The sequence below is a fragment of the Phasianus colchicus genome, chromosome 1 (genome assembly GCF_987193195.1).
Source record: "Phasianus colchicus chromosome 1, bPhaCol1.hap1.1, whole genome shotgun sequence".
Classification (NCBI taxonomy): Eukaryota; Metazoa; Chordata; class Aves; order Galliformes; family Phasianidae; genus Phasianus; species Phasianus colchicus.
The window spans coordinates 138253470-138270795 of record NC_143436.1 but is presented as its reverse complement, the minus strand read 5'-3'; the positions used below and the strand labels follow the sequence as shown (position 1 = coordinate 138270795).

General features: G+C 39.4%; 1 protein-coding gene across 2 annotated transcripts in view; it reads right to left on the bottom strand.

Moving 5' to 3' along the window:
- The window catches only part of RASA3 (RAS p21 protein activator 3), a 176886-nt gene that overhangs the window by 44039 nt on the left and 115521 nt on the right, over window positions 1–17326 (bottom strand). For both annotated transcript variants that reach the window (XM_031605145.2, XM_031605144.2), the window contains exon 5: window positions 12159–12235. In XM_031605145.2, the coding sequence (XP_031461005.1) occupies window positions 12159–12235 (77 nt within the window). The remainder of the gene's footprint in view (window positions 1–12158; window positions 12236–17326) is intronic.

The window sequence follows — 17326 nt, the reverse complement described above, 5'->3', positions numbered from 1 at the left end:
TATGTAGGAGAAAAGCATCAAAATTTCATGCCAACAACATCCTTTGACTACGGGGTGCAGCAATCCTACTGGATCAAATCTCAACAACTCTTAGGGTGACAGCGGAGCAAGAGGGAGAACATGAAGGCAAGGGATGGGAATGAGATGACTTCAACAAAGGCAGACAAACTGAATGCCCAGCAAGTTTCCTCAGTACGATCTAGTCCAAATATAATGTTTTTTCTACTAAGTAATCTTTGACAATTCTTTCATACATTCTTATATCATTTTTCTACCTAATTAAATGTATGTACTCACAGCAGCAAATACACCTTTCTAAATGAAGAGATCAAATAAACTCACAGGTCAAAAGAAATTAAGCTGTAATTATTCAATCTATGTGGAGGCTCCAACCTTCTGTACTTGGCATGCCTTGGCTCAACAGAGATAGGTACAACTTTTAATACTTTAAAAACATAACTTTGAAACAGGTCAAAACAACTTTTGACTTCATTTATTTGAACAATCAGATGATCTGTGGTCTTGATTAACAGCACTTATAATTAAAGGGTTTTGATCTTTCTTCCAGATGCAGTACTTGCATCAGGGAGTTGAAATTAAGCTGATTCATCACCTCTACTGAAACCTGATGTCAGTTAAGCTGCCAACCAAGTCCCAAAGTACTGCTGATGCACTGAATTAATTTTGATAAGAGAACTGGACTAAGATTATGTGATTTATGTCACAGATCTCAAGGAAATGCTCTCTTGTATGTAGAAATACTAGATATACTACTGATAACTTGATGCTGTCCAGATTTAGTTAGCTAAAAAAACCCTTAACTTATCCATCTCACTGTAATTATAGGCAGCACAGTAACCAAACAGAGAAGAAAAACAACAAAACCTACACACAACTCATATGGTATCATACATCTAACTGTGAAATCACAGCACTCAATTCTGAAAAGCTACTTTTTCTTAAAAGAAAAAAACACATGAAAAATATTAAATTTAGATCAGTATTCAGGTACACCAAGTTTGTGAGGGGCAGCCAAGAAACACAGCTGTAGAGTCTTCTCTCATTATCCAAACAGAAAGACAGATCAGGCTTGCTAAGTTCAATTTATCTCAATTTTTCCAGCAAGGCACATAGAGCTATTCATTCCAAGATGCACAAACATCACAGCCATCAAAAGACAAAGTTTATAATAAACTTTCCCAGGAAATTAACTAAAAAAAATATTCCTCGATGTCTCTGATTTGGCAAGAGGAGAGATTAAATAGAATTCATAAACCATTCATGTAAAAAACAACTGTCACAGAATGTTGACTTAATATGTATGGATTTCTCCCCCGGTTCCTATAGAACCACTTACTTCATCGTGACATTTGATTATGCTAAAATTACTAAAATTCAGATGCACTGAAACAGCACACATGTAAGGCAATACATGTGCAGCTTTTCAGAGCTGCTGTAACACTTTTCTAGACCAACTGCTGTCCTTCCTTCTGATTAGTACTGGCTCTTGGTGCTCCTGGTTCCTGCTATAGCCTATCCCTTTATAAGCCTCAGCAGAAATGGGGACCATCTCTCCTGGAGATGAGCTATAGTGTTCTGTGCCTAGGATCACATGCTGTGTGCAACACAGGAACAACGTTTTGGATCCTTTTGCAGAAACACCAATGGGTCATGCAGACAAGCTGTAACTTAGCACTGTCCTTTGAAATAACACAGCTGTGAAGCACTGGACTCTTCAGACTCTCCAGTATTTTTAAGACATAAGGAAAATACCCACCTGCAATGATCCTGCCTGGTGTGTTCTCCTTTAAAAACGCATACATCTATTGCTTTTACAGATAGCATTTCAAAGTATTCAATGATCTAGATTTTTCCAACTGAGGGCCTACATTTGAATCACCACAGAGTAATCTCCAGAAGATGTCTGGAGAGGAAGGTATGGGATTTCAATGGAAGACAAAATCCTTTGACTAGCTGGATGGGATATAGCAGCAGCTGAAGTTTCCTGCACACTCAGAGCATACCTTACCAACCTGGTACCCTAGAAGGAATAAAGCATTAAGCATATTGTTGACAGTTTCCAATTGCACACTGTCCCATTTTGCGCTCTACCACGAAAGCCCAGTCATGAGTCCTATGCTCAGCTAAAACCCACAGTATTCCATCCCAAAGAAGGCAACTTCACAAAGTGTAGTTACACTGTTGTCTTATACAACACTAAGATCTTTGGTGATGAGAAACGACGCAAAGCATGCTCTCTTCAAACAAATGCTTAGTGTATTGTCACTTTAGAACTTCTCAGGGAAAAACAGGATGCAAATGAGGACAAGGTCAGGTGGGCATTCTGGTATAACCAGATGTAATTAGAAGCCCACATCAACTTTATAATTCCAGTTATTACACAAACTGTTCATACTTGCATTAAGTATATCCTTGTACCTGGGGACCAAAAGAAATCATGAGAACTGCAAAGTCTGACCTCCTTCACTATCGTGATTAAATCTGCCAACTAGTCAAGTTGTGCACTGAGCTCATAATATTCATTGCATCCTCAGAGCACTTTCTTGAAAGAAATCGAGACCAAGCCCAAAGGACTCACAATGATAAAAACATCCTCACAGCATTCTACAGGAAACTGTTCACTGATTAATGATAATGAACAGCAACAAAAAAAGTGCTTTACTACTTGTTTCCCACTAAATCAGCCTTTAGCTTCCAATCATTGGGTGTCACTGTGCTAAGAATAAGTAATCATGCAATCAGAAGGTCCCTTCTCTGAGTACAATAGATCATAAGGTTTCATCACTTTGAAGTTTTTCTTGCATAAATCAAACACTGTCACCCTAAGACACATTTACCAGGTCTTCAGTTCCTCCTGTAGCTCTTCTGTGAATGCTTTCAAGTCTAACAGCATCCTTTATAGCCTGACCTTCTCAAGATAAAGACTCTGAGAAAATCTTATTCACATTTTGCCAATATCTCCAGGTGATTTTTAGAATCAGTCAGTGATTTTCACAAAACCTGAAAGAGTGGTAGAGATGTCGAAAGATCTTACATTTTGGTAAATTCACCAGCTGTGAAGAGAGCATCTCCAGGGAAGTTGGGGTTGCACATGATAGTGGCTTGGTGAACCTGTGTAGCCTGTAACCCATCAGTACACACAGTGACAGGTACATACATTGTGCCAAGTCAAATGTCTACACCAAGAAAACGAAAACAACAAAAATGATCTGATGATTTTAGCTATGTGACTCCGCAAAGCACTGGCTCATAACTAGCTAAGCTCCAGAACAACAACATAGCCAGCAATGAGAATATGATTTCTAGGTCATCACGATGGTGTTGGGAAAGAGATATTTTCTCATTATTGTCACATACACAGGCAGACTTTTTGCTATCGCTTCCTCTCAACCAATAGTTCTGTGAACAATAGAGTTAATGAAGAGTGTTTCCTATGCATTGTGTACCATGTCTCAGCTTTCCTTATACTTGAAAAAAAGAATTTAAAAAAAATGAAAACATAAAAAACCCAACTTCAACACCTGGGACCTTTTGACTTCCCCTTTACCCTGCAGTTTCCTCTATTCCTACCATACTTTGATGCCCCCAGCTTCCTTTGCTGCTATCTAAACATCACCTTGTCAAGCACTGCTCTTGCAGCAATAGATGACACTTTCAAAGAGAAGTGTGATTTTAAGATCCATCGCATCCCATTGTACTGCCACTTCAGAAGCTTCACTAACACTGGTTTTGGTTGGTAACTGTCATGGAAGCTACAGGAATTCCAGCAACCATTCAGAATGAAACAGCGTAGAAATTTGCCTTTACGTTACACTAAATACTATGTACGTCAAAGAGCTTTCTGACACAGGCCATTGTTTTCTCCTAGGGACTCACCTCAGAAGCAACTGACTGCTCCAGATGATTGCCATTGGAGGACATCACTGAAATGGGAAAGGCTGACACCTGGGGTGCTGCCAGTATCTCAAGGCGGTAACAACTCACAGATCTCAAAATTCACGTGCCTCTTACAAACACAGATCCAACAGGAATGCTCTTTAATGCTTTCAACCCGCACTAACACTGTGACCTCAAGTAGAGTTGGAAGTTAAAAATCATTTATTAGAAGGATTTATGCATGAATACTTTGCTTCAATGTATAATCCCAGACGATGTTTACTCTGGCTAAAACAGGAAGTGCCGTCACGTTATTTAAACAGTGGCACCTATTGTTGAAATAGACTGGCCTGGAATAGCTGCATTCCAGTCTTGCATTACAAAATAAGCCTTATATTTATTCCACAGTCAGGCGTCGATTCAATCTCAAAATGGTTAAGGTTTTGTTCTGTTTTTTTTTAATGCTTGGACTGCTGCCAAAAGGCCTAATCAAAAGAGATGCTCTTAATTAGCGCTACAAATAACCAGATACTTGGTTGTGACTTGAATGAACAGAAAGAATTTCAGAAACAGAGGAGAAGCACTGAAGATATAATAAATACAAAAACAAAGGGTGAAACAGATACTTCAGTTAGTGGGAAATTAGGCAGCAGGAAAAGGTGATATTTATAGCAATAGGGAGATTTGATGGACAGTGAGCAATTTTAACTTGATTTATATCACAAAACAGTCCAGAAAAGTTTTGGTGGCAATAGAGAAACAAAAGAGAGAGACCTCCTTAGATGGCAGGCATTTTATCCAGCACCAGAGCCGGGAGAAAGGAAAACCCATCTACTGTGCTAAAACCTTGAAGAGAAAGTCATATCCATTCCTTCTCCATTCCCTTCCCTATTCCCCCAAACCGACAGCACTGCAGCATTTAATAATAAAATACCAGATACTGTGTGATTTCATCTATGAGCAATTTTCCCCCATGAATTTGTTATGAAACACATGCAAGAATAAAAGCACAACCAGGATGCCATCCTGCAAGAAAAAGCATTACATGATGCAGGGTTTGCTCTCTAGAGAGAGGAGACTGTGATGCATTTTAATGGATGCATACATTTATTGAAAATTAAGCCTTGAAACTACTTCATGCCCTCATAAGCATTCCTTACCAGCAGCAAACAAAAGTTGATTTTTTTCAAAATACTGTGACATAAACTGATCAATGCATACATTAAAGCTGCCTGCTTGTAGTCAACAATACCATTTCTTCCCTAACTGATTCAGCTCATATTTTGGGCAGGAACATAAGCTTCATTTGACCCTGAAGCAAGTTCAAACCTGGCTGTAGGCTGCCTTTCTGTGCAGTGGAGTAGAAATTTATCTAAAGCAGCATACAAACATTATGTTCTTTAAACTCAGAAACAGCAAACCCATGTGGCAAGGTGGTTCATGGAGTGAATGTGAATGGAATGCAACTTCTAATTCAGAAAAGAGAAATACTGGATGGTGCAGCACCCTCAAGAGAGGGTCAAACCCTGCTCTACAGAACTGACAAATAACTAGAGCTCTACATTTCAAAACTGGGATTCACATCTACCCTACTACAGCAAGCTGGAATACTGGGAGAGACTGAATTGTCTTGTGGCAATAAAGGGTCCCCTGAGTTTTCTGCACTGAAATGGCATGCAAAGCAAAAAAAAAAAAATAAAAAAAAAACCAAAACAAACAACAGCAAAACAACAAAAACAGCACAGAATAGCATAATCTAAAACTTTTCTGCCTACCCTTTCTAAACTCCTGTTTTCCGCTCTTATCAGCATCAGAGATACAGCCATGACAAAAAGCAGACACATTTTGCTCTTCTGTGTCATAGATACAATACAGTCACGCATTTCAAAGTTCTCTTCCTAATCCGACCTTTTGACAGTTTCTTAACCAATTCCTGGGATCTGATGAAGATTGTTGTCTAGAGGAAAGAAAACTTGTTCCATCATAAACGAGAAAAACAGGAAGGAACCTAATTAGTAAAGAAAAATTTTCAGCTCAAAGCTGACTCAAAGATGATGCCTATTTGTTTTTACTTTATACAAAAGCATTTAAATATATTCCACAGATGAAAGACAAGCTGCACTCCTGCAGTTTTTCAAGGCACCTCCAAACACAATCACTGGTGACAACAGCAAACCTCCACTAGTCAAGATGGGATCATGTTTTCCCCTAATTCCTAAATTAGGATTCAGACTGCTAATCCATGAACAGGAATAGCCTTTATCTCCGCTCTTCCAAGTAGACTTGATACACAGAGGTTGAGCACTTAGAATTTTCAAAATAGAGTATTATTTTTCTTAACCTAAGAAATGCTACATTGCGATAGGAGAATTTTAAGTTACAGAAAGCCAGGCTGTTTTTACGTCAATGGCTGCTAACCTGTAAGCAACATGCTGCCCACACTACTTTCCAGCAAAGCTAGTGTGAGCAGTTAGAAAGCAGATGCTGCCCACTGCACGGTCTGTGCTCTATCCACGTGGCAGCCAAGGCTGGGCTACAGTCACCGTGTCTCAGCACACCCAACGCTAAGCAGAGACCTGCTTTAAGGCACTTGACAAATGACTCTCTCCTTACCTTCCCCCTTTCCTCTTCTGAAGAGCTTTTAAAGCTCCTCAATACCCACAGCTCAGTCACTATTCTCTTAATGACATCTGAAGTGTTTATCTTAGAGATGTTGTATCTACTTATTGTTTCCTTTCCTGCCTGCCCTTGCAAGCACAGCCTGTTTAACTGTGTCCCATATGTTCAGAATGCGTTTCAGACAGCTCTCAAGAGTTGCACAGCATTTAAGTTCAATTCATAAATTAACGCAGAGCAGCCAAATCCTCCACACCATGACCACAAATGCTTCATTTATCAAATAAAACTTTGGCATTGCTCGTGTATTTGCAGACTTGTGAACCACTCACTGGAAAACTGCATCCCTACATATGGAAGACGGTGGCTGCTTCAACTGTATAGATTTACCATGACAGGGAGAAAGAACAAAAGGAAGAGCAGAGGGGTGGAAAGTTCTCCAAAGTAGATGTTTCCAAGCTTTTTTAAACCTAAGAGAGAGACAAGACATAAGAAAACACTTGAAGGAGCAGCTGGGGACACTGAATAAATACAGACATTTAAATGTGACTAATTACATACACATGCTGGAATTCTCAGAGGAATATCAGGAAGCCAGACTCCCAGCTCACACTGACTTTCAACAGGAGCTCAGTGGCCTGTCCCTCTAGGCATTCTGGAAGTCAGACGTCATCTTGCTAAATACAGAACACTGCTTCTAAATGTTGCCTCTGGTAGTGTAATCAAAGCAAAGCCTACAGACTCTCTACAAAGTTATCTGCAGGAACCCTTCTCTTTATTAAATAGTATATATCGAGCCCTTCTCTTTGTTAAATAAATAAAAATGCCCACATCTACTGATCATAACCTCCACTGTTCTGTGAGATGACAGACAGCTGGAGCAGCTCAGAGGTCTTAAGCCTCTGACAGACCACCCTCCTGTGCTGAACACAAATAGACCGTACAGGTTCTGCTTTAAAGATGGTAGGCAACGTTCTACAAAAGGTCTAAGGTTCTTTTCTGAGCACTAGTGTTGTGAAGATGGAAGGATATCTGCACATGGAAAGCAGGGACTGAAAAAAATCAAAGGGAGAAGTACAATCCATTGTTTCCCAAATGCAATCATGGAATACAGATACACACAAACTCTCATGACTTAGTCCAAATATTTCAAACTGGCATGGCTGTAGGAGCATCCTTCCCTGTTACTTGCTTCTTGTTTTCTGTCTTTTGCACTGAAGAATGGTGCAGTTTCTTGGATGTACAGGACTAAGGCCTGATTCAACTTAAAAAACGTGAGGGGAAAAAAATAAAATATACCACTGCTCAAGCAGCAGCCAAGAACCTTGTGTCAACACAAACAACAGGGTATGGACACAAGCAAGGAGGCACGGGAGTTCTGAGCACTTACTTCCATGGCCTCACTACTGAAAACATAGCATACTTTGTGCTCATGATGGCTCATTTCATAGCACAACTGTAGTTAGTATAAATGCAGTTACACAAAGATACCAGGCTGTGAAGCCCATACATGTCTTCTTTTATTTGACAAGCACTTGAGCAGAAGTCTGTGCTCATTAGGCTGAAGGCATCCTCTCTCTTATGGCATGAACATACATCAGTTGAACTGGGTGATCTTTGACCGTATGTTCCAACTGAACTATTCTATCAAAACACTTCATTCCAAATCCTGTAACAAGGACATGAGGGAACCACAGAGTCTCAGTTGATACTCTGCCCAACTCAGTGACTAGGACCACCAAGTTTCACAGCAATTCCACAGAGGGAAACCAAGAGTAGCAAAGAACTCCTTGAAGAAGCACGAAAGTGAGAGCTCTGGATTTCACTGGAGATGACAGCAGAAGCCGCCTGGGGACACAAGAAGTCTGAGTGTGGTGCCTGCATCTGTATTGTCAGTGTAACTTTTAAATCCACTAATGCTTCTCCTTATAATCTCTTTTACAGAGATTCAGTCCAAGAGATTGTGCTGTAGCAGCTGGCAGAGACTAGGGCCTCGGAAGGGTTCTAATGAAGCACAACAGCTTAGCGGTTTAGGGCTAAATGAAAGTACTGAATGCTTCCTAGGGGGAAGCTATTAGGTAACAGTTTTCAACTCTTTTTTTTTCTTCTGCTTCCTCTGCGGAGGCTAAGGAATTTCACATACCTTTTGCATTTTAAATAATCTACTACTTAATGCTCAAGAGCTCAGTACTTAGCAATTTTAATTTGCTTTTCCATTCAGATGAATTTTGCCATCCTCTCATTGAGCTAATTGTTCACAGCATGCTCCACAGGGCCACAGACTGCTGAGCAAAGGCCCCAGCTGCTGTCAAGATATTCTGGAAAACAGTGGTGGTGGCAATGCACACAGGCACAGAGGGCACAGTACTGAAGATATGACCTGTGGGTGAGCTTGTAAGAAAACTCATTATTTATTATTTATTTATTAGGTAGGCAAAAAATAAGTTTTCCAATTAGTCCTAGTTTTCATTCAGACCACATATGTGTCTGTAAAATACCAGCATTATGCCAGCGCTTAAAAAGGCAAGAGTCTTTAAGGTATTTTTAAATAGTTGCCCACTGGAAACAGCTTTTCTTCTCCTGGATTGTTTAATCAGCCTTATCTATGTGGTAGCTTGCAGGATAATCACTTTCCTGCCTCCAAGAGTCCCAAAATTCATTTAAGGAAAAAAGTAGAGGAAGTCAAGGAAGTTCACAGGATAACAAACTCACAATTGTCACAGTTTTACACCTTTGTCTTGTTTGTACATTGCAACAAAACGCATGAGCTGTTCAAAAAATAAAAAGAAAAAAATAATCAACAGTTAGTTATTTTCACAACATTCATCTGGTAGCTGCACTCCTCTAATTCACCCAGTCTCTACTTTTACTTCATGAATGACCTGTAACAAAGGTTCTGCCTCCCATCTTTGCCATTCTTCTCACTTGGCAACTTCTGGTTCCATATCCATCTAGTCAAGCATTACTTAATTACTGCTCTCTTTTCTTGCATGTCTATGCACTACAACCAAAATACCTATGAACAAACGTGAAAGAGACTTCAGACAGTGTTGAAAAGTATTATAAAGCTGCAGTTTGCTGTATAGCTCCCTAACAAAAACATGCACCATGAAGAAGAAAATGCCAAATGACATTCTGTGCTTTTCTTCCTGATTTAATCATTCCCCTTTCCTTTTCCATTCTATTCCCTGTCTTTCTCATTCGTAAGACATTCGTATGACAGACTGCCATAAAAACCTGCACCAATGGAACTATATACTCCAGAAATATTTTTATTTCTGAATTCCCTCTGATCTACCACCCAAATAACAAATAGCTGTGGACTAGCCAGAGCCAAACAGAGTGCTTGGGTTGACTACTGCAGGAAGACTCCAGGAAAGATACTTTCAGCAGACAAAAGATTGCTTGGGATCTGATTTTCAGGTTTTGTTTTTAAGACCCAAGAGCTAGATATAAATTTAAAAACAAACAAACAAACAAACACCTCTGAGCATTACAAGCCAGTGGCTAAAACCTTGGAATTTTTACACACATTTCAGTTAATATGTTGTATTTACTGAACAATACATTCAAGATCAAAATTACAGAATGCTGTATAAGCTATTCAAAGTATTTTTTTTTTATTGAACAGAGTAAAAGGAATAGTCTTCAAAGCAAGGCCACAAAGGCAAGAATTTGATTTTAAATCTGGCTGGTCAAATGAATAGAAAGGTAGAAAAAAATGCTGCATCAAAAGTTGATACTGCCTTATTGCTCTCCATGAAGCAAAAAGCTGTACATTTAAGACTTTTAGGACTCTTTCAGACTTGTATTTCTAGCATTCCAGGAATATCACTGGAAAAAAGCACTGGGATTGTAATGTTACCAAGATCTGATTTAACTGAAGACAAAATCTGGCTGTGGTATGGCATACTCCCTCAAAACAAAGTGAGAAAAACACTTTTGAAAGTCCTTCAGTGTATCACCTAACTATTCAAAACAGATCATGGTGAGAGTGAAAGGATGTTCCACATAATCTCTGCTGGCAAAGAATCAGACTCCCCATGGTGTTAACTCACAGCTGGAGTTCAAAGGATAAAGACAGAGGCCTTTCCTGCTGCACTGTACCACATAAGTGTGCACTGCTCACTTCCAGAAAGACTAAAGCAAATGAAACTGATACTTGGAACAATTCTGCTCCTTTTCCCTCTGTAGGCATACTATATCCTCTGGGCCTGCTGCGAGGAACAGTCCAAGTGTAGTGATAAGCTCATTGGTCCAAACGCCCCATATACACATCTGTCCTCACATAGGTGACAGACAGTGGAGTAGGACAACAAACCATCCTTTCTCACTTTTCATTTCCCCCTCTCCTGCAAAGCCCTAGGATCTATGACAACAGAAATAATGCTCCAGCAAAAGATGCCAGCCTAGGAATCAATAGTTTCAGGTTTGAAACCCAGTTTCTCAGAAACACCATGACTTGGTCATATTCAAATTATAAAATGGCAAAAGACACAAAAAAGAGTCCTTGAGCAGTAGTTAAATGAAGGTTGGGCCTTCAACATGGTGTACAGCTATACTGACATGGCAACTTTAGACCTTAAAGAGGTACAGCTCTGTTCAAGTGGTTTGTGTTAGCAAAATCCCTGGAAATCAGAGCCTACACAGCAACTTTCACCATGCTTCATCAGATTTCTATGCTGTTGTTTTTTTAACTGGCAGACTACAGAGCAAAAGACCTCAAAGATGCCTACTCACAGAACTGTGGTAGGGACTATGTGTCTAGAAAAGTCATACACAGGCATGCAAGATCACAAACTCCACATGTTCATGTGAGCACAGAAGGATGGAGATCAACCTCATGGCACACCTGCATTTGTTAATAGATCCCAGCTGCAAAGACTACTATATCTCTTTAAGCAAAGCCTTTGAAGGGGCAATAACAAAGAAATGTTAAAATACTGGTCTGAAAATAAGGTTGCTCACAATTTTACTAGCAGAGTATTTCTCTATTGAAACAATTACCAGCCAGCTAGAAATGTATGATACTAACACTCCAATTCTGATGACATTCTGCCATACGCAGAACACAAGGTAGACAGAAGCCAACCAGTACTGCCACTGCTCCTGAAGTAACCATCTGAAAGGGTCTGTTATGGTCATCGGGCAATGGCCTTCAGACTTCCCATATGAAGGCAAAATCTTGATGTCTATTTGAGTCCTAGGACTTCAAGGTTTCAGGTAACTTAAGTGAGATTCTGAGACTGCTTTAGTAACTGATGGCAGACTTTTGTTTGTTGAGTCAGCTTTATAACACCCTGCTACCACGTAAGCTACACTACAACTCCACTTAACTAGTAATGCCCTTAAAACACAAATCAGAAGGACATTATCCCATAATACTGCTAAAATGACTAACTGATTTATTAACATTTGAAGTGTTAAGAAGAAAATTATGTAAATTACATGCAGAAAAGGAGAACAAGAAAAATCTCATCCTGTGAATACATTCATATGAATATCGCTGATTAACAACAGCCGTAACTAAGATCTGACCGTAAGAACATTCAATTTCCAATCGATGCCATGATTCCCAAAACAATTTTAAAATGAACCACTGCATATTGTACATAACTATATTTCCTCATAACTTTAAGTCCTACCGTGTTGCAAGCTTATGGCAGACGACACCGGTGTCTGTTATGACTTCACTCAGTCTCAGCTCCAGGTGGACCTTTCCCTGAAACCGACAAAAAATAACGCATGAAAAATCAGTGCTGTGCATACCCAGCCACACCATTCCAACTGGAAACAAAACAAGCTGGTTAACACAAGCAATTCCAGGAGGAGTTTAAAGATTAGTTAACAGTTATGCAGCTGACATATATTATATCTTAAGGAATCCAGTTCTATAGCCACTTCACTTGATTTCAGTGCATCATCCTTGATTTCCACCCCACCCTTTTTTATTTCTGTGTATTTTACTAACTGAGGAAATGGAGTGTCTGCAGTCTGGAGTAAAAATATTTTGTTGTAGCTTTATTTGTATTTAGCATTTTAAATATCAAACAAAGATCTCCAACACAATCACTGAAAAGATATCACATCAGCGTGTTATAAATCGCAGCCTTTCAGTACCTAAAGGGAGCCTACAAACAGGAGGGGAGTCAACCCTTTGAAAGGGTAGATAACTGCAGGACAAGGGGAAATGGTTTTAAGTTGAGAGAGGGGAGATTTAGGTTGGATGTCAGGGGGAAGTTCTTTACAGAGAGAGTGGTGAGGTGCTGGAACAGGCTGCCCAGAGGGGCTGTGGATGCCCCATTCCTGGAGGTGTTCAAGGCCAGATTGGATGGGGCCCTGGGCAGACTGTCTAGTACTAAATGGGGAGGTTGGTGGCGCTGCCATGGTGGGAGGGTTGGAGATTCATGATCCTTGAGGTCCCTTCCAACCCGGGCCATTCTGTGATTCTGTGACTAAAACACTGGAAAACTGAAGGGGCCAAAAATTAAGAAATGAGATAAAATTGTGAGACAAGTTCCAGTGAAACCACACTAAAGAAAAAAAAGGTTAAAAACATCACTAGCATTCATAGCATCAACTGCTATACAGTCTTCAACTCCAAACTGTCACATTAAATTTATTGCAACTTGGGCCAAAATCTGATGCTCTAACATGCCAAGAAAATAAAGTCAAATCACAAATACAGACTGCACTACCCTCATTAGGTCTATTACATTTCAAAACATGTGCATCTGGTTCTACTGGCAAAAACTATTACCATATATGGATAGAGTAAGCAGAAAATAAATGTTGTTGTTAATCTATTCTGACATGCCAGTGTTGTCCAATCATTTTTTTTATATCATGATGGCCAATATTGAGTCATTCATCTTTAAAACTACTTCCACTCCACCCTTGTTACCAAAGCACCCTAAAATCTACCCCAATAGCTCTAATGTAGGTGGAATTGCTGACTCAATTTCATCTCGACCCACATTGCCAGCCCTTTCATAATATCTTCCAGATCTGACTTTTCCTCTTTTTTCACATCACCAGAACTCCAGCCAAAGGATGCCTATCCTGCGTAACAGAAGGGACCGAAGATCAAACCTTGACCCCTACTTGTATTATGTTGTTAAGATCTACCTCCTTTCCAGCAGATTTGTCTGGAAGAAAGCTGGTGAAAGCAGATGGAAGTAAAGCAGGGAGTGCACTAACAAATGGCACAGACACTCAGAAGTTCAGCACAAGCTCATTTCCCAGCCCTCCTACGTTTAGCAGTACAAACAAACTCTGAATCATAGAATCATAAAGGCTGGAAAAGACCTTTCAACTCATCTAGTTATTTAATTGTCAGCCCATCACTACCATGCTCACCACCATGTCACTCAGTGCCATATCTCCATGTGTCTTGAACACCTCCAGGTATCCTGACTCCACCACCCCCCAGGGCAGCCTGTGCCAATGCCTCACACTCCCTCTGTGAAGCCAGTGCCTGAATGCTTGTCCTGAGGAAATCAGTGAATAACAGCATTTATTACTGCAGAAATCTCTTCCTCCTTCCTTCCATACAGTCCCTACTAGAGACCAGTTTTACTGCACAATCTTGAATTCATTTCAGGCTTCCTTGCTTTCCTGTGGCAAATGACACTGCTGTTCGTCCAGAAAACAAGAAAACAAGGCCCCTCCAAGCTGTATAAATGAAATCCCATAGTTTGTGTCTCATACTCCTGATTTTTCACATTCATTTTAACAAATTAATCCCCTCCTTTATCCTTTCACTGCACACAAACTTCAACATATGTCATTTCTTTCCCAAACTGAGCCTATTCCCATGAACAAGGGAAGCATTTCCTGCACAAATGCGTAAGGCCTCTTCTAGACCCACCTGTTTAAAACTTCTTCCTGCTACAGAGACAATCATACATACAGGTACCAGGAACTAAGCAGAGCTGGCTGAGTGCTTGGAGTATGCAGGACAGCTTTCTGGCTTTATTTTACAGTGTTCTCCCATGTTTTTCACTGCTCTTTCTTCCACATATTTTATCACTCGAGCTAAACTACGGGGCTCTAGAGAACAAATTTAGATTATGAACCTGTACAACCACCACTGCCACCTTTGCTGATATCCTCCATATTACCTTTATCAGAGAAATCAGCAATGAGCTTCGAAGGAGTTAAGAGACAGGGGAAGAGATTTAGGAGCTCTAGAGAAAATATCCTCTTGTAGAAAAACGCCAAGAAGGTAAAGTGTTTTTACAGAGATACATCTGCTGACTTAGACAAAAGCAAGACCGATCTCTCTCAGGAAATAAAGAATGCTTCCATACACTTAAATGAGCCTGAATGTAAACTTGTTTACAGTGCCAGTTTGCTAGATGCCGCTCAAATTAAGTAATTACAACAGAAGCTGCTTACTTCCAAAATTAAGCTCCAAAAATGCTCTTGAGTAAGCAGCACTTCACACATTTTCCCAACTACATTACGAAAAAATACAGTGCAACCTCCTTTCAGGCTGAAAGCCAGTGTTTCTTTTAGCTCTCATTTTTCTCTTGAGAAGACTCAGAAAATGGCCAGCTGCTGAGAAAGTGACTCAAAGCTTCAAATAGCAAAACCAAGGTCACAAGATCACTCGGCCTGGCAGCCTTACGACTATTCCCAGACAACTTCCTCACTTCCAATTAAAAACTGAAATATCTAAGTATATTTAAATAAGGCTTATTATATATATTTAAATAAGTAACTTACTTGCAGGTTTAATTCATAGAAAAATGTTACTTCTATGTAAACAGAATGCTTTTTCCCAAATCACTGGTGCTGTTAGACAACACATAAGTAAGTTTACTTCCTCACAATGCTAGTTGTTGGTTTACAAAATATCAGAAAGCACATTTTTCAAGAGAGGACAGAAAACCATGCAATAAATCAGTGTTATAAAAATCAAGACTTAACAGAAGGTCAGCTAATCATCTATACCAAACTCAACGTAACAAATAGAAAGGAGATTATATATTTACATACAACTTAACTAAACTCAACAGAACATCAGCACTTACAATATCAAATATATTTGTATTTTTTATTACTATAAGAACTACTGTAACAACAGGTAGAATCCTCAGTTGTATTAGGTGCCCACAGGTGATGGCAGCATTTACAAGCAGGAACAATCAGATAATGAAGCAGAATACAAAGAATGGTGCCCCCACTCTGCACCTGAAGCATCATGCCATGGTTCTGTTTAGAGAAAATCTTTATTATGGATCCAAGGACTAAATCCAGGATCAATCCCAAGCCTGTGTCCTATCATAAAGAGGTTTTTTGTTGTTTTCTTTTCCTTCATTACAACAAACAAATTCAGAGAAGAATCTGAAGGTTTGACAACTTTGAAGCAGAATGTGTTAATAACTAAAACATTTACATAGAAAATATATCAGGATGTTCCCAGAAGCAACTACATTCATTAGCATACACTTCACATTTGGAAGAGTAGGATTTTTTCAAGGAACGAGCTGCTCAAGGAGTATCAATTCAATTGCTCAAGAATACTTCATTTTTCATAAACTCAAGATGATATAGATGGGTGGGTTGATAGGTCAAATGTCCTTCCTAATCACATCCAAAACACCATAATGGGACCAGCCAGGTTCCATTTTTCAGTTCCTGATTAAAGAAGTCTTCAGTAGACTGAATTTCTTGCAGGCAAGTAAAGAACACTCAAAAGGAAATCAGTAATGCACAAAACATTAACAAGGCCATCCTAAGAAAAATACACGCTTGTTAAAAGATTGCCTTTCCTAAGAAAACAACAGAATTAAGTTCTAGTCTTGCTAACTAGTCATGTTAATGCTTCCAAGCATCAAGAAATACACCACACAAATGACTGAAAAACAAACTGAAGCTAATCATTACCTTGCAAAGGAAAGAAAAACAGAAACCAAGTTCTGGTTTTACCGTTACAGGAAAAGCTTGTCTACACCATTTCATTTCTCCTTGGAATGTAACTATAAGTTACCAAAGACGGAAACACCAGAAGACAGCTGTACAGCAAGTAGAAGCATACAGACACTACTTACCTGTATCACATTTCCAGCAGTTGCAAATTTCTGGTTTAATTTAAACACAGTATGTCAAGTGAGGAAAGAAAACACATAACTACAAATTATCCTATGATTATTGTTTTGACAGAGTTCTGGTATGAGTCACTTCTAACATTTTTAACAAAGGCTGGGCCATAGAGGCAGCATCCCCACAGTGCAGGAGACACTGGGATACACCACTTGGCACACCACATTTCTTAGTGCGGTTATGAGCACAAATTTTAATTTTACTCACATCCCTCAACTCTATGATTGAGAGTTAATTCAAATTATCCAATTTTTCCCTGGGTCCAATCTTTGTGATCCTGGAAAAAAGTTAAAAAACAACAACACTGACAAACACTAGGAATCTCTAAGCTGTTTCCTAAGCTCCAGCAAATGCACAAAATGACGAATTGCTCTTGACAGTCTGCTTAAGTTTGAATAACAGGAGCTAACCTAATACATTAAGTCATATCTTCAAGGAAGTATCAATTACATCTCCACTAAGTACATTCTTTTTGTAATGTGGGACACTTTTTAAAAATACTTCACTGTTAAAAGGCGAAGATGTTAACAACATATATATCGTTAACTCTAAACAAAAATATATAAAATATCCAAATCTGCTTGGATGAATATCAAATACCAAGACAACTATCGTCACAAATGAGGGTCATATGCAAAACAACAATAGAAGATACCAGAAGACTGGTAAAAAATGAACCAATCAAGCCTGCTGGACAACTGGT